This window comes from Lissotriton vulgaris, chromosome 8, assembly GCF_964263255.1.
Source record: "Lissotriton vulgaris chromosome 8, aLisVul1.2, whole genome shotgun sequence".
Classification (NCBI taxonomy): Eukaryota; Metazoa; Chordata; class Amphibia; order Caudata; family Salamandridae; genus Lissotriton; species Lissotriton vulgaris.
Genome location: NC_141696.1, coordinates 770,515,648 through 770,541,076, shown reverse-complemented (window position 1 = coordinate 770,541,076; position 25,429 = coordinate 770,515,648). Strand labels below are relative to the sequence as shown.

Here is a 25,429-nt window from a genome sequence, read left to right as displayed (position 1 = left end):
CCATTCACACCGCCAGCTGCAGGCCTGACACACACTGACATCAACAAATGATGCCTTTCAAGGGACTCAACTTACATTTGCCCCCGGGACTGACACACCAATCAAAAGACCAATCACCCAGACATCAACCAACTTACAGACATGCCAGCAGCAAATCACTACACATACAGTGCCAGACAACTGCCACTACACACATCAGTCAACCACCACTACACACACACCGCCAGCTTACTGCCAGTCCACACACACCACCAGCCAAACACTAGTCAAACATCATCATGAAACACCATGCTACTTTCGTTTTTAAAACACTCCCAGAATGAACAGATTACACACATAAAGTACAGAAAATAATAAAACATCTAACTAAAAACAGCAAATTAGGTTTCGTTTTTTTTTCAAATTTAAAATGAATGCACCTATTAGCAAAAAGACAAACCAAAGCTATGATTTCCTGCACAGCAGGCATAACTAAAACCATCACATATTTGCAACCTGGTGTCTAATCAGAAAATATATAGCAACACAGACCATGGTCAGGTGCCTTTTGCTCTTATGGTTGGTCCCAAAACTTGAGTTGCATATGATGCAGTTTAACACATGTGGGCACCGATAAGGCAGAATTAGAAGGACATTTGGGGCAGTACATAGTAGTCCTCTTTTGTATTGCTCTTCTGGCACAGATCTACATCTCTGACAAAGAAAGTCTTTTTTAGCTGTGGGAGGAATGTATTCAGGAAAGTGACGATCTTTCAGTATAGGCACATCCTCAACCACTCAGATTTTAGGAACGCTTACTTCTTTTAATGCAACAAGGCTGCCTATTACAAACTGCTGAAACTGTAAAAAACTGATCTTGGAATCTGGAGAATGATCTTTGATAACAATATAAGGCCTGAAGGAGGGTAAATGAAACAAAGAACAGGCAACTTCGTGTGCCAAATGTAGCACTTTCTAGCAGAATTCTAATGCTACAACATTTGATCTACTCTATCTACACCTCCCATGTGCCTGTTGTAGTCTACAATGCACACTGGTTTGTGTGCATTGTAGACTACAACAGCCGCAAATGCAGTACTTTCATCTTGAATATTTCTGAGCATTTGGACATTGATTCTGTCTAAACAATTCAGCACTAGTGTTTCATTACTACGCAAGGCACTGCTCTTTCCCCATTGAAATTTCTTACATGCAAGCTCTTTAGGGCTACCATTACAGTAGAGCAGATTGTGCCACATGCCACTGGGCCACCTTGAACAAATTCCAAATTGTCCACATATAAATGGCGACCATTGTGGAAAAAGTGCTCTGCCAAGTTACCTCACAATTTTTTCACTGACTCCAAAAGTGTAAGGACTTCCAGGGGGGTACAAATGAAGAATTCCTTCCATATATACTCTACACTTTCACTCAACATATCCAGATTAAAATCATATAAACGCTCTCTTGCTTGGTATGTACTGTCAGAAAACCAAATGGCCCTTGAACAGGACCAGAGACTTGTCCACAGATATATCTTGACCCTGAATATAGATCACTAAAAAGTATCAACAAAATGGTCAAGGTAGGCAAAACTGTGAAATGACTGTCACAGTCAGAGTGATCTTGTGGCAACACTGTAGCATTTTCCACAAAATGCAGCATCTGCTGCAAAATCAAACACTTATCTCAACTCATGGTTGCTGGACAAATATAACTTGCCATCAAAGGACTAGAAGACCTATATAGAGACAATAATAGCTTCTTGGCAGTCCCATCCAAAATGTTAAACCCCAGAACTACTTCATCTAATGGAGCAGTCCACTGGGTAGCTCTAGAATGGGTCTTAAGTATGTCACTGATGTCCCTAAAATGCTTTTCTGCATACAAATTAGTCTGCTCAACAAAATCATCCATAAACACAATATTAATGAAGTGTTGGAAGAAATTGATAAGTAGAAAGTTCTCTGTATTAACTCTGCTCCCTGTAAAATCGCTAAAGGGAAGTAAAAGAGGCTTTGTACCATGTTAGGGGCAACCAAGCGTTTAACAATTCCATTGTGAAGCCTTCCAGCCCCTGGCAACAATCCAACTCAAATTGCGCTGTGAGCACATCAGTGTTCTCCTCTGGAAAGGCCCTCCTGGAATAACAACTTGAGGGGCACTATTGTAGCAGTACTACTTGTTTTCTTTTATAAGCCACTGAGAAATAGAGGCTGTGGGCCTGTCTCCTTACTTAAACAAATGATGCCTGTTTTTGCTATTCCAAATTTTAATACTTTTTGCCCTTACAGCAGGTGGTCTGACTAAATTTTCAGGCCTTAGGTGCTCTTGCCAAAAAGAATTTAGATTTAACATATACACCGCCTCATGCTCAGGCATGGGGGTGTATAATCGAACATCTTTTCCTCTTCCTGAGTACAGTGGTGCAAATAACTACAGTGAACCCTTTATCAACTTTCAATGTCAAGATGCAAGGAGATTTACCTTCTGTCCATGCTTGCGGCCTGGATAATTTAATTCCTCCTATTATGTATAAGATAGTTAGCCCCACTGCTTCAGGTGAGTCGAATCCCCTAGATGGCTGTGTTTCAGTTTCAAGTGTGATATAGAGAGAGTACATCACGCATAAAAAATCAATCAGTCACGGCAGCCTTTTGTGGAATATTGCTGGATTGCCGAATAAATTGGGATCAGAAGATTGGGTTGCCTGCATTGGAAAATACAGCATAGTATGCCTACAGGAAACTTGGATGCAAGATATTGTACACATAAATGGTTTTTACTCTATTCAAACTCCAGCCAAAGTCTCCTTAGGAGGACATAACATAGGAGGATTATTAACTCTGGTCTTAACGACACTGAGTGATAGACTAGGAAAAATCCAGCTTGTGTCACCACAGTTCCAGCTCATTAACATTATATACAGGAACAATGTGACATTGGTTTTGTAAATTTTTATCATAACAACCTTAACACCTCAAACACTAGTATTGCGCATGAACTGGAAATTGCATTATCGAGACACATGAGGAGATAAATATGGATTTCATAGTGCTTTTGGGAGGCGATTTTAACTGTATACTATGCCCCCTTTCAAAACAGTCTGCATGTCATTTATTAGCTGGGAAAACTTACGCTGGTTGTCATTTTTATCATAATCCTTGCAGGAATATTTTTTGAATCACTATTGTCAAAGTACAAGTACACCATAGCCAAGCCTGGATCCCTTTATCTTGGGTTCATGGAGTTGACATCTGCTTTTGACTGGGTGCATAGATGAGGGCTCTGGGAGAGGATGTTGACCTTGGGCATTGAACAACCTATTGTGCATTTTTTAGCAGCAATGCATCAGGGAGTGACTGGGAGAGTCAGAAATGGAGCTAGTGGTGAACTCACTGCCCCAACAAAAATGGATCGTGGGGTACGACAGGGCTGCGTTTTTGACCCTTTCTTATTTTGTTTATATATAAATGATCTAGAGAGTCACATTAAAAATGGGATTGTCGATGCTCCCCTGATAGATCGAAGGACATTACCAGCATTATTATATGCTGATGATTGTGTTTTACTGTATAGAACGGGGATGGGCCTACAGAGGCTTTTATCCAGTTTTAATAATTTTATGAATGATCTTGGCTCAAAAATTAATGTTGTGAAATATCACATTATGGTGGTGGGTAAATTCCCCAAGAGCTTAAAGACCTGCTTCGTAAACAATGAAAAATTGTCCTATGTGCCATTTTTTCCTATTTAGGAATTCTCTTTGATAAAAATAGTTCTTGGTCCTATTTAGTAGAGGCAAGGACTTGCGCTTTTATTCCGAACTATGAGTTTGCACAAAGTTAAAAACACAGCATGTAGTAAACCACTTCAAGGATGGCCAAAGTGGTCTACAACATGCTGTGTTTTTAACTTTGTGCAGACTCCTAGTTTGGAATAAAAGTGACAAGGCTGAATGTGAGTCTAGCCCAATTTTAATAGAGACATCTTCAGTCTCATTTTTTTCACGGGGTCTTGATCTCTTCTTTTTACACGCTGTTTTCTTTCACTAGACGCATCACATTTGATTTTGGAGAAAGTGATTGATGATTTTAAAAACATGGGCAAGCTGGTGAAAACCGACCAGTAGCTCCTCTGGTGGTGCGCACGTAAGATACTTTCTCTACTCTTCACACATTTTACTAGCACACATGCACTTAATTAGATAGGGTATGTTATGCTTTGAGTGAACTGACTGACCGTCTTCTGTCATGTTTTCTCTTTTCTCTTTTTTCGTAATTGTTTTAAAATCAGTGGGCATGGAGGATTTGGCCGTAGTGTGCTAATGATTAGCAGGCCGTGGGTATAGATAAAAATATCTTCCTCGCTGTAATGCTACAAACAATATATAATTGGGAGAGTGCCTGCTCATGCCAGGTCGTTGCTGTATGAATAGATGTTGATTGGAGGGTGATCTGGCTTGTTTCTGCCCTCTAAAGCTTCTTATTGAAAGCATTGAATGGATCACAGGGTCAGGGTGTTCTAGCCTTCAGTACTAAAAAAAATTATTGCATGGGTGGGACATCTTAGCTTTCAAAAATGGTAAACTAGATTTTGGTCTTCCAGACACAGAGAGAGACTGCTACAAACAATTAAAGCATTGGATACGCCAACCAGAGATGAAGCTAGCTGGCATTAGGGAACTCTCACCCATAGAAAAGTTTGTAAAAAGCTTGGGTTGATCACAGGGCTATGTTTCGTTTTTATACTCACAACTGATTACTACAACTCCCACAGCCAGGCATCGCCACATGTCATTCTGGGAACGGACCCTTGGAAATACGATTACTGATGGGCAGTGGCGCAAGGTATGGAGGCATATCCCCAGATTTACTCACTCTATGGGAATGAGAGATGCACATTACAAAGTGCTCCTTGATTGACACCTTTACCCTACTAAACTTAAAAAGATTTTTCCATCCACTTTTGATTTGTGTTGGATGGGCTGCAGGTTTCCTGAGGCCTTTATACACATCTGGTAGGATTGGATTTTTCTGTCATTCAGTTCTTTTTTTTTGTCCTCATTTGTTATAAGCAGAGTTTGGGGATGAAATTTGGCTTTTCTGCTTTTTTTTTCGGGCACACAATGTATGAGGAGTACGCGCTCTCCTTTACAGAGGGGATGTATGACATCTTGGACCCTCTATTGGCCTAGCCCCTTTCCTTTTTTCTCCATTACCACAAGTCATTTAGACCTTTTCATCCGAAATACTGGCTCAGATTTAGGTTGTGCTAGGATATCTAGTACCAACCACTCCTGCTATTGCTCTATTGGGGGTAATAGATGAGACCCTCAAATATCAGACCTCTCAAGATTGTTCGATCTTGTGGTTGTGCCTTGGAGTGCCATGTTGACTGCGGCCTGGAAGAGTAGTGAGGCATCCTCAATGTCCCAGTGGCATATGCAGCTTTGGTAAGCCATAACCGTAAAAAGGATGACAGATGTTTTTTTAAGATAACTATGAACATTTTGAATATATTTGGGGCCCCTGGTGAGGTTTCCTTTGATTGGCCTCCTGCTGTTCTCCTGCCCCACCTGTACTAGAGCCTCTACCTTTTTCAGATCTGATGGTAGGGGACTTCTGCCACCTTTTGGTGAATCTGTCCTTTTCTCCCTTGCTCTCCCCACTTTTAGATGCTCTTGTTCTTCCCACTCTTTCAATTGCTTCATATAACTCACTCACGTTAATTCTTTTTGCACTATTTGGTGTGAGGGGGATTTAGTTGGGCAATGAATCTAGTAGACTTCTCTGCAGATTGTGACAGTGTTGTTCTACTTATGCTTCTTTTTTTGTTTGTGAAAGACTGCTATCGTGATGTAACTGTGTTTTATCCTACGATTCTCAATGACTGTTATGGCCCACACTTATTGATTTGCTGTCAATCTACTTGTAAATACATTGTTAAAACTCAATAAAGAAAGTTTGACAAAAAAAAAGTTTGTTACAGCAGAATTAGGAGCAGATGTACAATGGGTTTTTGCGGTCCAAAATGGAAATTTGGCCCGTTTGCGACTGCAAAATAGGTCAACCCCATGTACAAACTATATTTTGCGAGTCGCTAACCTATTAGCGACTCGCAAACTATGGTTTGCGACTCGCGATTAGGAAGGGGTATGCCAAGGGCGTCCCTTCCTAATAGCGAGTCTCACACCAATGTATGATTGTTTTGCGACCACATTTGTGGTCACAAAACACTCGCAGTTTACCACCCTTTTCAAAAGAGTGGTAAGCCACTCTCAAACTGAAAGGAGTCCCCAGGGTACTCCCTCTCCTTTGTGAATGGGTGCTTAAATATTTTTTAAGAGCAGGCAGTGGTCCCATGGACCCCTGCCTGCCCTTAAAAAATGAAACTGAAGTTTAATTTTTCTTTTTTAAATGCATCCCGTTTTTCTTTAAGGAAAACGGCCTGCATTTTTAAAAAAACTGCTTTATTTAAAAAGCAGTCACAGACATGGTGTTCTGCTTACCCCAGCAAACCACCATCCATGTGAGTCCTAGCCATTCCCAATAGGGTTGCAAATTGTGCTTGCATCATGAATTTTGATGAGGCATGCAATGTGCGACCCCATTGGAAATCGCAAGCAGTGTCTGATACACTGTTGTGCATTGAATTTTGCGTCGCAAATTGCAAGTCGCAATTTGACACAATTTTTGCGACTTGCAAAATGCAAGCGTCGTACATTTGGCCCTTAGCTTCCAAATCATGCAACATTTGGAGAAAGCACAATGCAGGTCTATAAGAGTGGGTATTATATTTTTTTTCAGCACCGGAATCAAAAATATTTTGGTTAAAAAAGACATAAAATTTACTAGACAATATATAAAGCAGTTTAGGTACAGAACTCAGTACGTGGGCAAACATAAACACACTCAGTGCTAAATTGGCCAAGAGACAAAGAAAGTAGCTGTTATATGGTATGAGGTCTAAATGTCAACCACTTTCCCAAACTCCCATTCCCATGACGAGGTAAGTTTCAACAAGCATTGTCGTCTCAATTGGGACATAGCTCTTAATGAAGATTTTTTTAAATTCAGTTTCTTCGCACAACGCTTGTCTTCTAGCAAGGAACAGCTTTTTGAGCTGCGTATTATTAATCTTACTTATGGGAGAGGGGTTTTAAAGCAGCCCCTCCAAATAGTGATTCGTTAAGTAGTCACAAAGACAAATTGTGACTCTAATGCGTTATTGATTCACAATTTATGTTTGGTGCATACCAAAAGGCCTTTTTGCTGTCGCAAAAGGTCTGATTTTGCCAGTCTGACCCTTTGTGACCTCAAAAGCCTTCGTACATCTGGCTCCTAGTCTTTTAACTATATTGCATTTGTGAAATATTGCTTTCTGGATTGCCCAGCACCTCTGGAGACTTTGAGACTTCTAGGTTTGTTCCAGGCCCTCCATCATGTGAGGCAAGGGGAACTTTAAGAATATTTTTGACCTGCCTCTCTCTACAAGCCATTTGGCAGTAAAGGGTGTGGGTGATTGACTGAGCATGCTACTCTTTGACTAGTCACTCTCCCACTGCTGCCTTGCCAGCTAGTTGCTTATGTTTAACATCTGCTAATCATTCGTTTCCATTCCCCTAGTATAACCCAGCTATTCACCTTTCCAAACCTAATAAAATTAGCTACTATTTCGCTGGGTGATAGTAACCTTTATTATTGCATGGTTTAGACAGACCAAAAAGCTTTAAAAGGTATAAAAACGTGGTTTAGTGCCCACTTATGTTGCTTGGAAATGTTGGCTCATGAAGGTAAATGGAGACTAGGGGCCTGATTATGAGCCCTAGCGGTCCATGGACAGCCAAACTCATGGTGATGTCTTTCTACCGCCCTATTATTACTAATGTGGTGGGACCGCCAATATACATCCGTAATCACCAGTGATCAGAGATCCATGGCAGTGGCGCGGTCGGTCTGTGGGCCGCAATCTGCTTAATGGTGCCCGGAGTCACAGCCAAGCATTATTCGACTTTCTTCACTACCAGCAGTCTCATGGAGGTTCTTCCTCCATTAAACTGCTGGCGGAGAGGTAAGAAAGAAGGCCCTCCTACCCCGGTGCGCGGGGCGCATTCAGGGGAGCACATATTGTACCTCCCTGTAGTTTTGCACCCCAGTCCCTACACAGGAAGTCATGAACGACATGATGCATTTCTTACTGTGCAAGAACGTGCACTCGCTGTCCCACGGCATTGCAATTTAAAGCTCACTATATAGTCTTTAAACTGCACTGCTGCAGGACCGCCTCGCTACCCACCTGCTAGACCACAAAAATACTTGCAGTCTGGTAGGTGGTTGGTGGTGAGTTTTGACTGTACGGGAGCCTGTCGGTGCCGTGTCGCCTGCAACCAACACGGCCAAAACTAGTAATCAGGCCCTGGAGCTCCCTACATTTATCACTCAGTTCTTCTTTATACTATTGTTCAAGGTAGTTTTAATGAACTTCAAAGAGTAATGTCAAATCCATAAGTAAACGCTGCTTAGGCCTGCTGAAATGTTAACTTGTTTCATTGAGGCCTCCCGGGTCATCACACAAATTCCCCTTGTCTAGCAACCACTGGTTCTGTCACGTACATTGCTTTTAACTCATAGGTATGTATTTTTTGTATCATCCCCTACACCGTACCGTGAATGGAAGTTCGATAAAATTACATTAAGTGCTTAGTTTGCGCTAGTAATTTTAGACAGTGGTCACAGACACCAATTTGTCAATCTGAACTTTGACACAGAGCAAGAGGAAGAAAGGGAGAAAAGGGAGAAGGGAGCAGGGAGAGAAAGATAGGAAATCAGTGCCAAAGGTAGAGAACAGAGAAGAAAGAACCTGCAAAAGTTAATTAAAGAGACAGAAATGTAAAGATGGTTGAAGAAAGAGCCATAATTTGGAATAAAGAGTAGATAATTTTGGTATTCATCAAGCTTGGCTTTCCAGAGCTCATGCCGGGTGGGCTCCTCAGTAATACTTTAGCCTCTAGTCTTTCACTGGCGGCTGGCACAGATCGGGTGTGGCGGGTAGGGAGAAAAGGGGGTACATAAATTAAATTAAACTTACCTTCTCGCTGCACGCTGCGTCCTCCTCGTCGCGTCTATACTCTGTGTCCCTCCACCTGAAGAGGAAGCACTCAGGCTCCCCTGAGCCAATCACAATGCTGCAATTGTGATTTGGTCTGAGTGCCATGGATCAGCTCTCAGGCGGGGACTGGGGGCCTGGTCATGTTATTCACCCAGGCTGTAATGCAGCCTGTGTGGAGAATATGCTAGGTGTGCTGGCCAAACATTCATGAGCACTTACGGAGTGACAACTGCTCCTCCCCTACTCTATCAGCAGGGCAGCCCCGCCCAGGCTCGCAAAGCTGTTAAGCCCCCAACAGGAAAAAACGAAATGATAATAATATTGAGTTCTTATTGCAGAAAAGCAGTGGGGAGACGCTTCTCCGCCTTAGTGGAGAAGCCTTCACAGCAGTCTGTGCTTGTTATTTTTGTTACATTTTTTTACATTTTAAGCACGGCATTGTCTATGAAACTTCCTACAATATGACCACCTCACAAAAATGCAGCACAGTTAACGCTGAAAAAAATGTGTCCAATAAGTTAACTTCCTTTGCTTTATGTATTGCCTAAACAACAATTCGTCTAATTAATGATTTCATAAATTATTTATTCATCTTGAATTCATCATACCAGGTGATTAATTACCTAATTTATTACCTCAAGGGTATACATAATTGCCTATTTAACATTTTATAATTGTTTTACCAAATGTGATATCACTCCACGCTTTCCAACAAGTGTATTTTGTCATTATTTATCAACGAGGTCATTTACTTTATAGATACCTACTTTCAGTGTGCATTATAAACTCGACGAGCACTGCATTTTTAACATTAATTCTTTACTTCATGAGAAATAATTGTATATGTGCAGTTCAAAATAATCATATGCTAAATGCTCCCCCAAAAATGTATTAATTTATTTAAATGTATATAATTATTTTATCAGAAGTACTGTTACAAACAAATCAGGTACATGATTTCAGTGAAGATAATTTAATAAAGCCATTAAAATCAAGCACGTCACAAAAATGAACGAAAACTATATTAAAAGGAAAAAACCCAACAGAAATGTTTTTTTAAGGACATTTTAAACACTGTCAGTCGTTGTGAAGATCATTTCAAGGGACTTAAAAAAGGAGGTAGAATTCGGAGACAGAATACAAATTAGGAAATCTGGACGTCAGAGCGTAAATGTTAGGTAGGTTGATGAAAATAAAGTGAATGAGAATGGAAGGAGTAAGACTTTCAGTACATTTCACTACAATATACACTTAATGGAATTGAAAAAGAGCTGGAACGTGCTACCAATGCCAATTAGATAGATAAGGTGGAATATGACCAGCACTCCTGATCCCAAATAAAATGCAAACAGAAGAGTGGAGGTTAGATTGAAGTGGAAGTTGAGCATACTGTGGAAGGTCTACATAAAGTGAAGAGTCATGAAGGGAAGACAACACGAAAAATGGAATAAGAAGCTTAGCAGATGGGAAAAGAAGAATAGCACAGATTTTCATAATGTTATACAATGGAAAGCGAGGCCATATGTATGTAAATCCTAAGAAGTTTTTTTATTGAAAGGTAAAATGAGAATTAAGGATTATGCTAACAATCCGAGATCTTTCTGTGGGAACAATAGACGGCGGAGGGAAGGACATCTAAATAAAAAAAAGGTTGAAATCAAAAGAAAAAAGGGTTGCAAACAATAGCAGGAAAGAACAAGCATTTGCAATGCAATAGATCTCGCATTACTGATAGTTTAAGGTATTGGCGTTTCAAATAATAATGCAACGCCAATAGCTCATACTTTCAGTAGTGCGAGACCTAGTGCATTGCAAATGCTTGCGTAGTGAGCCAGGAACCAGCATTGTATGTCTCAATGCAGTACTGCAAGCTGCTCCTAGGGGTCCCTAGTGTGCAAGGCACCAGCATTGTATGTCTCGGTGCAGTACCGCAAGCTGCTCCTTGAGGTCCCTAGTGAGCAAGGCACCAGCACTGCATGTCTCGGTGCAGTATCGTAAGCTGCTCCTAGAGGTACCTAGTGAGCAAAGCACCACAACCACATGTCTCAGTGCAGTACCACAAACTGCTCCTAAAAGTCCCTAGTGAGCAAGGCACCAGCACTGCGGACCTCCTGTTGTCACATATGGTACTGCAACCTGCAGAAGATATGGTAAATCCACCTTCCTAAAATGTTTTGCATGCAAGACAGTACTACCAGTACATTCAGATAGCTATGTCCATATATACATTTAGTAGCTTTGAAAAGTGACAAAGAATTATTACATTAATTTCGGATTACGTTGTACTCTGTGTGGCGTTGATGAAGGGACATTTATCGACGGTTTCATATAAATGTGAGATGTTCTAGTGAGCAAAGTAACCACTGCCTGCCTAGATTAGAACCAAGTTTGTGTCCTACCTGAAGCCTTTTAAGAAAATAGTGCCTTGAGACTGTAATTAAAACCTAGGGAGTAACAACCCATGTAACAGGGGTGTGTCATCATGGAAGGTTACAAGAAGAGACAAGGCGGTACTAAGGAAAAACTACTAAGCCTATTGACCAATGAAATGCCACCATTTATAAAAGAGAGGGACAGGAGACAATTAAAAAGATGGGCAGAAAGTGGGTGGAGCTTTATGCCCATATCCTGAATACAGCATGTCTCAAAGAGACAGCGCAAGTGCTGCCTAGGTGAGACCTACAAATATTTATGTTTTCCAGGTATTTAAGTAGGGAAAACGAGATGAATATCATTTTTTGAAGGCAGATAGACAAGCAGGAAGGCGAAGATGTGAAGCACATGTGAACCTAAGCAAGGAGAAATAGACTTCTGTATTATCTGCATAAAATTTCTTATGAAAGCCAAATGAGTTTAAGTTTATTTTATTAGCATAGTTACTTAAAACCATTGCTTCAGACACATAAATAAAAATGTTTTTTTTTCTTTAAAAGTTATATATTGTTAATAAATATTTAAAGGAATTTAATTAAGATAAGTAGTTCTTTTCTATTTCAGTTTGTAATTGTAAGTGCATTCACTGACCGTCTGTTTAGAGCCTTTTTGTTTAGGCTGATTTTATTGCTATGCAGTCACGATGTGGAGGATGATGCAATGTGGGGCTCGGGCCTCCTCCAAGGACTCTGGCAATTTTTTCCCCGCCTGTCTCAGGAACTCCACCAAGCAGCAATTCAGTTGTGGGGATTCAGGTGCGAAGCATGCCAACATAGTTGTCTCCGGGTGCGAATGCCTCGTCGGTTAAAAAATTGTTTTAAAAGTTGTTTCTGTTCATTATTGAGGTCCTTAAAAGTGCAAAGTAAGTGCAACATGTCCTCCTGTGCCACATAAGAAGCATGTGGAGTCAGTTTGAGCCTTCAGCCAATGCGGAAAGTGCTTTGTGCAGGGTAGCAGGCCTAGTCAATATTTAAAAAATGGAATTTTGATAGATTTAGCGTACCCCAAGGCTAGATATTTTTGAGCAGCAGGGGTCGAGTATGTGTTCAGAGTCATCCAGTTGTGAGCCCGTTTTGATAGGAAGCTTTGTCCTTTATCCATGATAGGAGCTTAACTGCTTTCCATACTAGCTTGTGGCAGGTGATGAAGTTTACTGTTGTAGTTCTAACCACAAGTGACGATGAGAGTTCCTGATGCAGATGTCCAGACTTTTTCCCAAAAGATGATATATGCTCCTTGCCTTGCCAGGGTCTGTTTTTGGACACCAAACTGTAACCTGATCTTTGCATGTGAGGTATGTTTTTGTAGGTCGAAGAAAATTTGGTACGGACTGTACTGTCAAGTAGTTTAGAATCCCAGCCCCTCTGTGCCTCACTGCCATAGGTTATTGTCGGTAGAAGTTTTGCATGTATGACTTGGGCTAGGGGAAGAAGCGACGGGCCACTCGATTTGGAGTTAAGATGTCTTAGTGAAACTGCCAGGGCAATGTCTTTTCTTTTGTTTGAGGTCTTTTGGATAGTGAAGTGGCCACCTTTGTCAATGACCATTCCTAAGTATTTGTATTCAGGTACAGTTTCAATGCGTATGTTCCCCCAGAACCAGGCTGGTGACTTCTTTGAGTTCTTCTTGATTGTCATAGTCTTGTTTTTTTCCAAATTAGTACTTAGGCGGTTGGCTTCAGAGTATTCCTGTGCGGTGGTTAGAAGATGTTGTAATCCCTCCTGCTTCTGGCTGATTAAGACTAAGTTGTCCACGTAGAGAGGGCATGGTAGTGCTAAGCCCCCTAATTTTGGAGCGTGTGAGCTGTTGCTCGCATTTAGTGCCGGAACGAGGTCTGCTAGGAACTGGTTCCTAAGTCGGAGCCAATACACAACCTTGCTTGAGCCCCTTTGATGTTGGTATTCACCTTCACAGGAACGATCCATCTCCCAGCTTTAATTGGATCCATGTGTCTGTGTGCAGGTTGATTATCAAGTTCAACAGTGGCTGTGGTATTCCCCAGTTGGACGATTTTGCCCACAGTCTCTTTCGATTTACATTGTCAAAAGCGGCCCTATAGTCAATAAAGCATAGGTGTATTGGCATTTGTGTTGTTTCCGCCTTGTCTATCAACATGGCCATGGTTATGATATTTGTCACCGTTTCAACATATTTTGAAATGCCAGTCTGATTTAGGGGGAAAATTGATTTTCCTTCAGACCAGGATTGGAACTCTTCTAGAATTATTCCTGCAAAAACTTTTTCCTCATTGTCCAAGAGAGCTACTAAGCAGTAATTGTTTGGTAGGGTTTTATCTCCTGACTTAAGGATTGGGGAAATTACTGAGGCCCTCCAGGAGGGTGGTAGTAGGCCTGTCTCTCTTATTTCGGTAAAGAGAGGGCTGAGTCCATTAGCCCAGTAATCAGCATCTTGTTTGGAAAGGACTGGCAGGATACTGTTGGGGCCGGGCCCCTTCTCTCATTCCCTTTCCTATTTGCTGTTTAATTTCTTTAGTGTAGTCACTTGTGTTTGGGGTACCTGGCACATTGCCCTCTGCTGCTAGGGTACTATGGCGCTCCCTTCTTTCTGCCTGGTCTCGGGGGAGGCTCTTCCCGGAATTGCTGTGGACCTTGGTCCCGAAGCTGTGAATTGTAATTTTGATGAAAATGGTCTCCGAAGTAAGTTGCCCAAACTTCTTCTGATTTGTTGGATGATATTCCCTCGTGTGCAGGACAAGTACGTCGATTTATTGTCCCCCAGAATCTTGCACTATCACTCTGATTGATGTCGGCATGTAGTTTCGCCTAAAGCCAAATGAACAAATAGAAGAAGACAATGGAAAAGTGTAAAGAGTAGATGATCAAACTCTGTGCCTGGTAATTTCCATTCTGCAAAAAATGTATATCTTAACAAAGAAGTTTCAAGTATGCAGAAAATTAGCAACTTAATAGACATGAATAAATTCAAGAAAGATTAGAAACTGGGGTACCCAGAGAGTGAAGAGCAGATATCAGGGAAAGGGGGTCTTCTCTGTCAAAAGAAACAGATAGATCCAGAAGAGGTAGAATGCAGGGTGGTGTCTGATGGGGAACATGAAGAATGTCATTAAACACTGCATGTAAGGCCATCTCAGCAGGGTGAGACAGATGGAAGCCATAGTAAGTTGGAGGAGCTAAATGCATAACGCATTTTTAAGATGGAGGGCAAATTATGTACTGTAATTGTTAATGCAAACTTTATTAATTGTACAGTAAATCACATTTCCAACTGTTTAAGTTCCCATGTGTTTGTTTATTACTCAGTCTTTGTCATTTTGGTGTGGTTGGTTAGTCCATATGAAAGCTTATGTGTGTTTTTTCTAATTGCTCAAAATTTTGCCTCTGTTTGATAATTACCACAAACCTTGCTGGATTCATTGGACTCACTATCTCGTAATATGAGCTAATTTTAAATTATGTGTAGAAGAACACGTTCCGTTCCGAGTATAGTCCTGGCCACATAAGTGGTTACATTGCAGTGTTTGTTTTAGCCTGCACACTATGGGTGGACCATGCAAAGAAAAGCCTCAAGATGCACTCACAGTATACTGGTTTGGAGCCAAAATAGGTATAGACAAGACATTTCCCACACAAGCCCATCTTCCTTGGCAAATTTTCACTCTGCCTTTCAAATTACGCGAAACGATTTGCACAGCTCGTGTAACAAACAATTTGTGAGATTACACCAGCATAACAAAACACATTGCATAGCCATAACTATAACCTTGAGATTCTTTAGTTTTCATGAATACATTTATATATTTTCTAATCCATAGACACAAAGCATTAAATTCTCATTTGTATCCATTGAATTGTTGTTGGGACTATATATATATTTTTTAACATTTTCAGATACCACGTATGTGTCTTTTGAGGCTTTTCCTGAAAAAATGCAAAAACCACAGTTGATGGACAGAATGCAGAACAATGTCATACATTCACCCCAGTACAGAGATCTGGGCCCAAATCCATTGTTTTTTTGCACTCCACACCACCCCAGTTCAGACATGGCTATATGCAAATCAGTCTGACCCTGTGCCTCATGGGAACAGTCCAGCCCGAACTGCCAAGTCATGCCTTCCCTGGACCGGAAACAAGCTTCCGAGGACCGGTTTCTGGCATTCCAGCCGTCTTCAGCCCGGCTTGCTTGAATCCAATTTCCTGAAAAACAGCACTTTTATACTGAAACGTTCGAAGAAAGAAATTTGTGTTCCAACCACTGATTGCTATATGATTATATTATCTCTTGTGTTATAGACCAGCATCTTTCGACTTTCATGAAGTGTTTATCATATACTACGAAACGCGAGATATTATCAGTTCATCATAACTTCGTTGTCATTGTCTTGTCTGTGTACCTTGTTCTTATTTTGTAGAATGGTTTTAGAGTGAATGCAGATATGATTGAACTGTGTCTATAAATTCCATAATTCAATATTTATATTGTATTGCTTGAATAAAATAATATTTGTATTTGTTTATAATATGGTATTGCTGTCCCTATATGTTTATGTAAATGTATATTATGTCAATGTTGAATATATGTGAGTTGCCCTAGGTTTTTGCATTCCAATATTTCAGAATATATCAGAAATCGGAAAGCACAAATAAAGCAAATGTTTTTGTATTCTGTTAAGTGTGGTGGAAACAAATATTTTAATATGACCAAAATAAATTAGGACACTAGGTGATGCTTTTTCTACGCATGATCGTTTGTGTGCTGTATTGTTTTATCAGTAAAACTGTATGTACAAATGTAGTTAATGGTAATTTCAATTGGAAATGTGTTGTATGTAATGACAGTGCACTACCATTACATGCATACTCCATCGTGTGCCACAACACTTTATGCCACAACACACTATTGCACTCTACCACACTCCAATCCACCACACTCCACTCGAGCCCACTCTATGCCACTCCACTCTACGCCATTCCATGCCACTCTGTGACTCTCATCTCTACAACACTCCACGCCAATCTACGACACTCTGTGCCACTCTACTCCACTCTACACCACTCTAACACTTAATGCCACACCACTCTACTCCACTACACTCTACGGCACTCCATTCTACAACACTTTAATCCACTCTACGCCCCTCCACTCTATAACACTATACTTTACTCCCCTCTACACCACTGCACTCTACGACTCTTTAAGCTTCTTGACTCTACTCCACTCCACACTCCCATCAACGCCACTTCACTTTAGACCTCTCCACTCACCATTCCACTGTATGGCACTTCACTCTACGACTCTACTACACTATGACTCTATCACACTCCATGACACTACTGTATGCCACTCCATAACATAACATAACATTTGTATTTGTAAAGAGCACCTTCACCCGTAGGTATCCTGGTGCTGAATAACAGATGTTTATGTTACCCAACTCAATGGTACTCATTTATCAACCTCAGATGGATGAAAGGCTGAGTGGGCCTCCAGGATTTGAACCTGTGACCATGAGGTCAAACGCTGGCCCCTGCAGTGAATGCATTAGTCCACTGAGCCACCAGACCCGAACTCCACTCTACAACACTTTATTGCAGACTACGCTCCTCCACCCCTACACGACACTTCCTTACACTCCAGTCTACTCCATTCTATTCCACTATACACCACTCCACCTAATGCCACTTCACCATACACGACTCTACTACTGTTGTATGACATTACAACGCATGCTTTTACTACGCACGCCTTTACATCGCAAGTTTTACAACGCATGCTGTTACAACACATAGTGTTGAGGGGTGCTGGATAGTGAATTGTTTAATTTACTATTGCAACTCCAGTCCCCGTGGATAGTAGGCAAGGTGTTGGATAGTAAATTAAATCTATTCCCTATCCTAGAGCGCCCCCCAGCGCAATGCGTTGTAATGACATGCGTTGTAAAACTTGCGATGTAAAGGCTTGCGTCGTAAAAGTTGCGTTGAAAAGGATGTTCCCCCTCTACGACACTCAATGCCACTCCTTTCTACACCACTCCACGACTCTACTCTACTCTATGACTCTGCTCCACTCTTTGGCCCTCTACAGCACTCTGTCGCTCCACTCTATGCACCTCCACTGTTCACCCCTCCAATGTACGCCCCTACACTCTACTCCTCTCCCGACACTCTACAACACACTTCGCCACTCTGCTCCACTCTTTGCAACACTCCTCTCCTCTATGCCACTAACCTTTACACATGCTGAACAGAAGCCATGCTGGTGTACAACATGGCTAAAACACATCGGCAAAGTCAGTAGCTCTTGCATAGGCAAGACTTATTGGCTTTGCCAATGTTTGTTTTGTTAGTTGCTAAGTTTTCGGTACATGTATTCTTCCGTTTAATGAAAGAAATTTCACTAATGCTCTTACAAGCCTGCTGCTGGAAATGAAGTACAGCTGTTGTTCACAAAATGAACACAGGCAATGTTTTAAACAGTGATTTGAATTGCTAGCTATTAATTTTCCGTATTCTCGCTCCGCAGCTCTCGATTTTAATTGAAAGCGAGAATCCTTTGAGAAAATGTTCTCTGGAGAAACCATTTAAAACGTGAGTTCCACGTTTTCCAATTATGTGGGTTATGCTGATTGTGTAAATTGGATCCCCTCTGTTCACTCTAACATATATGATGATATTCGTTGTAATAAAGAGGCGCGTCTGTTTTTTTTTTAACATATGCTGCTTTGTGATTAGTGTTTGCCATTCTGTCAATGGTATTTGACTATTTCTCTGTGCCTTCTTAGCATTCTTAATAGTTTCTATTTTTCTGCTCGTTTAATATGCACCATTCCTCCTATGTATTGCACTCCTCGGTCTTACTAAATTATGATCGCTACATTTCTCTGTTTGCATTACTCGACCTCTGCAGTAATCTGTGAAACAAAGAGTATTTGAGACACATATTACCAATAAAATGAGCAAAAGTGCCGAAAATCGTTGTACACATACCTAAATTCAAGAATGTATTATAGTTGTGTTTTGAATAGGCCCAGAAAAGTAAAACGTACCATTAGCAAAAGCTTGAAATGTAAAACTCTCATGCATCAGAGTGTAATCGTTGTTTTGACAGGTGTTTGAAGGAAGTCACTCATTGGCATATTTTTATGTTTATTGTCATTCTTTTCAGTGAAAAGCATGAACCATCTAAATGTGTCCTTTTCCGGCTGCGGCTTTCTGGGTATCTACCACTTGGGGGCAGCATCGGCTCTCTGTAGCCATGGACAGAGCATGCTGAAAATTGTAAAGGCATTTGCTGGAGCCTCCGCCGGATCCCTGGTCGCCGCCGTTGTCTCAACAGTGCCAGAAAAGATAGAGGTATCTAATAGCATACTTTACAGATAAAGTACGCGAGGCATTATGCAGAGGAACAATCCGAGATGCTGTGGAAGAAGAAAGAGGCAGATAGGCTGATTATGCATGTTTTTTTGTTTGTTGACGTACGTCTGTTCGAGTTTGTGTTATAAAAACAAAGACTTTATTCTCTCCTTGATATTTCTGCCATTCATACGAATTTGTAAATGAGAATGGATTCTTTTTCGACTACTTTTGTATTGAACTATCCTGCGGGACAACATGGTTTAGCACAAAGTGTGTCAAATCGAGGTTTTCTTTTACTTAATGTGCCGAGTGAATAGCGGCTCGAGATTGCTCTTGATAAAAAAAAAAGAAAGGACTGATGTCTGGGGAGGCGAACCGAACCCTGCTGTAGAAGTGTTTGTCAGAGACAGAGACATGGAGGTCGCTAAGCCAGAACATTCCCACGGAGAGTGTAGGGGTGAAAGCCAGGGCCGGACTGGGAACCAAAACAGGTCCTGGCAAAGTGCTCGGCCAGCCCCCCCCCAATGGGGAGGGGTGGGGGGGGGGGGTTGGAGGTGCCGCCGTGCGCGTTGCTAGGCTGATGCAAAAACGGCTCTGTAACAAAATCGGCCCCCAGGGGCTCAAAAACGGCCCCACCCTTGCGGGGGATTGCCCGGTGCCCGCTATGGCCAGTCGGGCCTGGTGAAAGCACGGTAGCAGCGCGGCTTTTGCGCCAACTCCTTCATTTCTCTTTTTTCCGGAGAAGCAGTGGCGTAACGAAACTTGAGGGGGCCCCCCTGCAAACTACATGGAGGGGGCCCTCCTCCCATCCTCCGTGCCAGTCTAGAGCTCTCAGGCCAGCGACCCGCCATACTGTGGGGGATGTGGGGCTATTGTTACACCACTGTAACTAATCCAGCCGTTATAAGTAACACTGGATGGTGGAGTCAAAGGTTGGGCTTAGTCTGCCAGCAGGCTATCATAGGTGGTGGTTCATTCATTACAGGGTCCCTGCCATCAGTACGCCGGGGAAGTTTGACCAATTCCTGGTGGGTTTCCTGATGCAGACTCCAGTCATAATATACAACATCGGGCCCACTCATCGTTCAGTTTTGACAAAAGTGCATCCACTACTCCTTTTCATTTCCGTTTTAAAACATTAGACAATGCGACAATGCAGTATTTCAAAAGCAGATGTAACTACAAAAAGCAAATTTTGATAATACATTTTTATTAGTAGACAATAGCAATCATAAGAGGCATTGCATAGCTTCATACATACCTTGACCCCAATTCCATCACAGTCTCTCTCTCAGTGAGTCAGTCTCTCTCTCTCAGTCAGTCAGTCTCTCTCTCTCTCTCTGTCATTCAGTCTCTCAGTCAGTCAGTCTCTCTCAGTCAGTCAGTCTGTCAGTCAGTCAGTCTGCCAGTCTCTCTCTCTCTTTCTGTCAGTCAGTCAGTCTCTCTCTCTCTCTCTCTGTCAGTCAGTCTCTCTCTCTCTCTCTCTCTCTCTCTCTCTCTCTCTCTCTCTCTCTCTCTCTCTCTCTCTCTCTCTCTCTCAGTTTCTCAGCCAGTCAGTCTCTCAGTCAGTCAGTCTTCAGTCTCTGAGTCAGTCAGTTTCTACTCTCTCTCCACTTTCTCTCTCTCCATACTATCTCTCAACTTAGTCAACTCTATCTCTACTCTCTCTCTCTCTCCACTGTCTCTCCACTGTCTCTCTCTCCACTTTCTCTCTCTATTCTCTCTCCACCCTCACACTCTCCCTCTCTCTCTCTCCACTCTCTCTCCACTGTCTCCCTCCACTCTCTCTCCACTCTCTATTCTCTCTCTCCACTGTCTCCCTCCACTCTATCTCTCCACTCTCTCTCCACTCTCTATTCACTCTCTCTCTCCCTCCACTCTCTCTCTCTCCACTGTCTCTCTCTACTCTCTCCACACTTTCTCCACTCTCTCCCTCCACTCTCTTTCTACTCTCTCACCACTCTCTCTCCACTGTCTCTTTCTCTACTCTCTCTCTCTCTCTACTCTCTCTCTTTCCACTCTCTCCCTCTCCACTCTCCACACTCTCTCTCCACTGTCTCCCTACACTCTCTCTCTCCACTCTTTCTCCACTCTCTCTCCACTGTCTCTCTCCCCACTGTCTCTCTCCACCCTCTTTCTCTACTCTCTCTCTCTCTCCACTGTCTCTCTCCACTCTCTCTACACTCTATCTCTCTCCACTCTCTCTCTCCATTCTCTCTCAACTCTCTCTCACTCCACTCTCTCTCCCACTCTCTCTCACAAAGTAGTGTGTATTGCATGGGCGTACGCAGAAATATTTCCGAGGGGGGGGGCACATTTTTAACTTCATCACCATCCCCCTTCCACCCTTCTCCCCTCTGCCTTGCACCCTTCTCCCCCTTCCCCTTGCACCCTTCTCCCCCTCCGCCTTGAACCCTTTTCTACTTTGCACCATTTTCCCCTCTGCCTTGCACCATTCTCCCCTCTGCCATGCACCCTTCTCCCCTCTGCCTTGTACCCTTCTCCCCTCCCCTTGCACTCTTCTCCCCTCTGCCTTGCACCCTTCTCCTCTCTACCTTGCACCCTTCTCTCCTCTGCCTTGCACCCTTCTCCCCTCCACCTTGTGCCCTTATCCCCTCTGCCTTGCACCTTTCTCCCCTCTGCCTTGCACCCTGCTCCCCTTTGCCTTGTATCCTGCTCCCGTCTGCCTTGCACCCTGCTCCCCTTCTCCCCTCTGCCTTGCACCCTTCTCCCCTCCGCTTTGCACCCTTCTCCTCTCTGCCTTACACCCTTCTCCCCTTTGCCTTGCACCCATCTTCTCTCTACCTTGCACCCATCTCCCCTCTGCCTTGCGCCGTTCTCCCCTCTGCTTTGCACCCTTCTCCCCTCTACCTTGCACCCTTCTCCTCTCTGCCTTGCACCCTTCTCCCCTCTGCCTTGCACCCTTCTCCCCTCCCCCTTGCACCCTTCTCCCCTCCGATTTGCACCCTTCTCTCTGCCTTGCACCCTTCTCCCCTCTGCCTTGCACCCATCTCCCCTCTACCTTGCACCCATCTCCCCTATGCCTTGCACCCTTCTCCCCTCTGCCTTGCACCCTTCTCCCCTCCACCTTGCACCCTTCTCCTCTCTGCCTTGCACCCTTCTCCCCTCTGCCTTGCACCCTTCTCCCCTCTGCCTTGCACTCGTCTCCCCTCTGCCTTGCACCTTTCTCCTTTCTGCCTTGCACCCTTCTCCCCTCTGCCTTGAACCCTTCTCCCCTCCCCCTTGCACTCTTCTCCCCTCTGCCTTGCACCCTTCTCCTCTCTACCTTGTGCCCTTCACCCCTCTGCCTTGCACCCATCTCCTCTCCGCCTTGCACTCTTCTCCCCTCTGCCTTGCACCCTTCTCCTCTCTACCTTGCACCCATTTCCCCTTTGCCTTGCACCCATCTCCTGTCCGCCCTGCACCCTTCTCTCCTCCGCCTTACACCCTTCTCCCCTCCGCCTTGCACCCTTTTCCCCTCCACCTTGCACCCTTCTCCCCTCCGCCTTGCACCCTTCTCCCCTCCGCCTTGCACCCTTCTCCCCTCCGCCTTGCACCCATCTCCTCTCTGCCTTGCACCCTTCTCCTCTCTACCTTGCACCCTTCTCCCCTTCCCCTTGCACCCTTCTCCCCTCCCCCTTGCACCCTTCTCACCTCCACCTTGCACCCATCTCCTCTCTGCCTTGCACCCTTCTCCTCTCTACCTTGCACACTTCTCCCCTCCCCCTTGCACCCTTCTCCCCTCTGCCTTGCACCCATCTCCTCTCTGCCTTGCACCCTTCTCCTCTCTACCTTGCACCCTTCTCCCACCCCCCTTGCACCCTGCTCACAAGACCTGGAACCCATCTCCTCTCCGCCTTGCTCCCTTCTCCACTCCACCTTGCACCCTTCTCCCCTCCGCCTTGGACCCTTCTCCCCTCCGCCTTGCACCCTTCTCCCCTCCGCCTTGCACCCTTCTCCCCTCCGCCTTGCACCCTTCTCCCCTCCGCCTTGCACCCTTCTCCCCTCCGCCTTGCACCCTTCTCCCCTCCGCCTTGCACCCATCTCCTCTTTGCCTTGCACCCTTCTCCTCTCTACCTTGCACCCTTCTCCCCTCCCCCTTGCACCCTTCTCCCCTCCGCCTTGCACCCATCTCCTCTCTGGCTTGCACCCTTCTCCTCTCTACCTTGCACCCTTCTCCCCTCCCCTTGCACCCTTCTCACAAGACCTGGAACCCATCTCCTCTCTGCCTTGCACCCTTCTCCCCTCCGCCTTGCACCCATCTCCTCTCTGCCTTGCACCCTTCTCCTCTCTACCTTGCACCCTTCTCCCCTCCGCCTTGCACCCTTCTCCCCTCCGCCTTGCACCCATCTCCTCTCTGCCTTGCACCCTTCTCCCCTCCCCCTTGCACCCTTCTCCCCTCCGCCTTGCACCCATCTCCTCTCTGGCTTGCACCCTTCTCCTCTCTACCTTGCACCCTTCTCCCCTCCCCTTGCACCCTTCTCACAAGACCTGGAACCCATCTCCTCTCTGCCTTGCACCCTTCTCCCCTCCGCCTTGCACCCATCTCCTCTCTGCCTTGCACCCTTCTCCCCTCCGCCTTGCACCCTTCTCCCCTCCGCCTTGCACCCATCTCCTCTCTGCCTTGCACCCTTCTCCTCTCTACCTTGCACCCTTCTCCCCTCCCCCTTGCACCCTTCTCACAAACCTGGAACCCATCTCCTCTCTGCCTTGCACCCTTCTCCCCTCTGCCTTGCACCCTTCTCGTCCCCCCCTTACGAACCCTCCTCCGGATGCCCACATGGTGCTTCTAACAAGAGCGCTTACCTGAGGGCACCATTTAGCTGCCTCATCCCTTCTCATATGAGCTTTGCCCCTTGAGAATGCTGACAGTCTGACTCTGAGGGCCCCCACTCCCAAAGGGGATACCGACTCAAGACATACTCCACCTTTCTCACAGTTTCAATTCAGAGAAACAATATACTGATGTTATAGAGGCAAATTCACTAAAGAATACAAACTTTCCACACCACCCTCACCAGAAAGCTCGAAAATATCCAACCCAAAGATTTCCTATAGGAATCAAGCTATTGTTTAAAATACTTCACAGTGGAGAGCTGCAGCTAAAGGTGCGTTGTTACATGAGAACCAAAGTTGTGAAATAGTAGTACAATATTTGACAACATTGAGAAGATAGGATCTTGAAACCATTAATTCAAAACATAGTCTTGCAAGTGTGTGGGACAGCTTGTTACCCGTGTGCCCATTCTTCATTAGGAAATGGCAACCAGTTCATGAATAACATGTATATTTGCATCCATACTCTTGTCATGAGTGTGGTATGTGCCTTCAAAACCTGCCGCAAGAACACCATCTCCATTTCCCCTCTCACAACTAGGTAGACCTGACCTCATGACTTGTTCTGCGTCCTAATTGCTCTGTGCTGCCTCCTGCTGGGGGGCCCCCACCCACCCCATCCTCCTTCTGGGCCTTGCTAGCTCTGACTGAAGAGAAACATTGCAACTTGTTACTTTGTTTCTCTTCAGTTAGAGGGAGGGGGCTCGGGGCTCGGGGCTCGGAGCAGGCTGCAGACAGCCTGCACCTGCTTTAGAGGGAGAGAGGCTTGCTTCAGTGCAAGCCTCTCTCACAGCTCTCTGAAGTGCTGAGGGGCCCGGGGCCCCCTTCATTTACTGAAGAGAGTGGGGGCCCCCCGCACTGCGGGGGCTGCGGGGGTGTTTGTTACGCCCCTGCGGAGAAGAGTTTGTGGTTTGGCCATTCGGACCCTGTGCTGTCAACCACATTCACACAATCCTCTGCATTTGTGCAAACACAGGAATCATGGCAGTTCCCTGGCAGTGGCAATTAAAAAAGCCATGGCATAAAGGAGTGAAAGTGTTGATGGATAGACGAGCGAAAGGATTGATGGATGAGTGAAAGGGTGGATAAAGAGATGGATGAATGGATAGGTTTAAAGATGGATGGATAGGTTTGAATATGAAGGGTTGACAGACGGAATGGTGAAAAACTGAATGATGGATGAAAAACTGAAAAGACGACAGAATGTAAAGGGTAAATGGTGGACATCAGCAGCTAAATGGTAGGATGAAAGGATGAATGGAAAGATCAATGGAAGAGACAAGAGATATCTTCAGGGAAGGGTCAGGATGATTTGCTTCATTTGCTTGGTGCCATAAGAGCTTTGGTTCGAAGTGGGGATATTTTCAGTTTCTTCCTACTCATGTGCTCAAAAATATATAGTATTGTGCCAAACAACAGCAATTAACAATATGGCATTAAGAAGGTGCAACTATTGCAAAAAAAGGAAATGTCAACATATTATCAAATTTTGCTTTCATTTTGTGTAATGAGTTAACCTGCTTTGTTTATATAAACACATTTATCGTGTAATTTGGTGTGTGCTGCAACTATTATAGAAGTCGTTAAGTATCATTATGTTTGCCCTTAGCCCCGTCCCTAGCCCTACCTCCTCACTACACCTCTAGCTCATTTTAATGGGTATCTGCACTTATTGTTTCCCATTTAAAGCACTGTTTTGGACTCCTTGAACGAGCCAGTGCTTAAATTGTGAA

At 44.0% G+C, this 25,429-nt stretch overlaps 1 protein-coding gene across 3 annotated transcripts in view; it reads left to right on the top strand.

Annotated features, from left to right (window-relative positions):
- Positions 1-25,429, top strand: part of PNPLA4 (patatin like domain 4, phospholipase and triacylglycerol lipase) — a 274,934-nt gene that overhangs the window by 47,762 nt on the left and 201,743 nt on the right. For all 3 annotated transcript variants that reach the window (XM_086934661.1, XM_086934663.1, XM_086934662.1), the window contains 2 exons: positions 18,028-18,092; positions 18,670-18,857. In XM_086934661.1, the coding sequence (XP_086790787.1) occupies positions 18,678-18,857 (180 nt within the window). In that variant the 5' untranslated portion in view covers positions 18,028-18,092; positions 18,670-18,677. The remainder of the gene's footprint in view (positions 1-18,027; positions 18,093-18,669; positions 18,858-25,429) is intronic.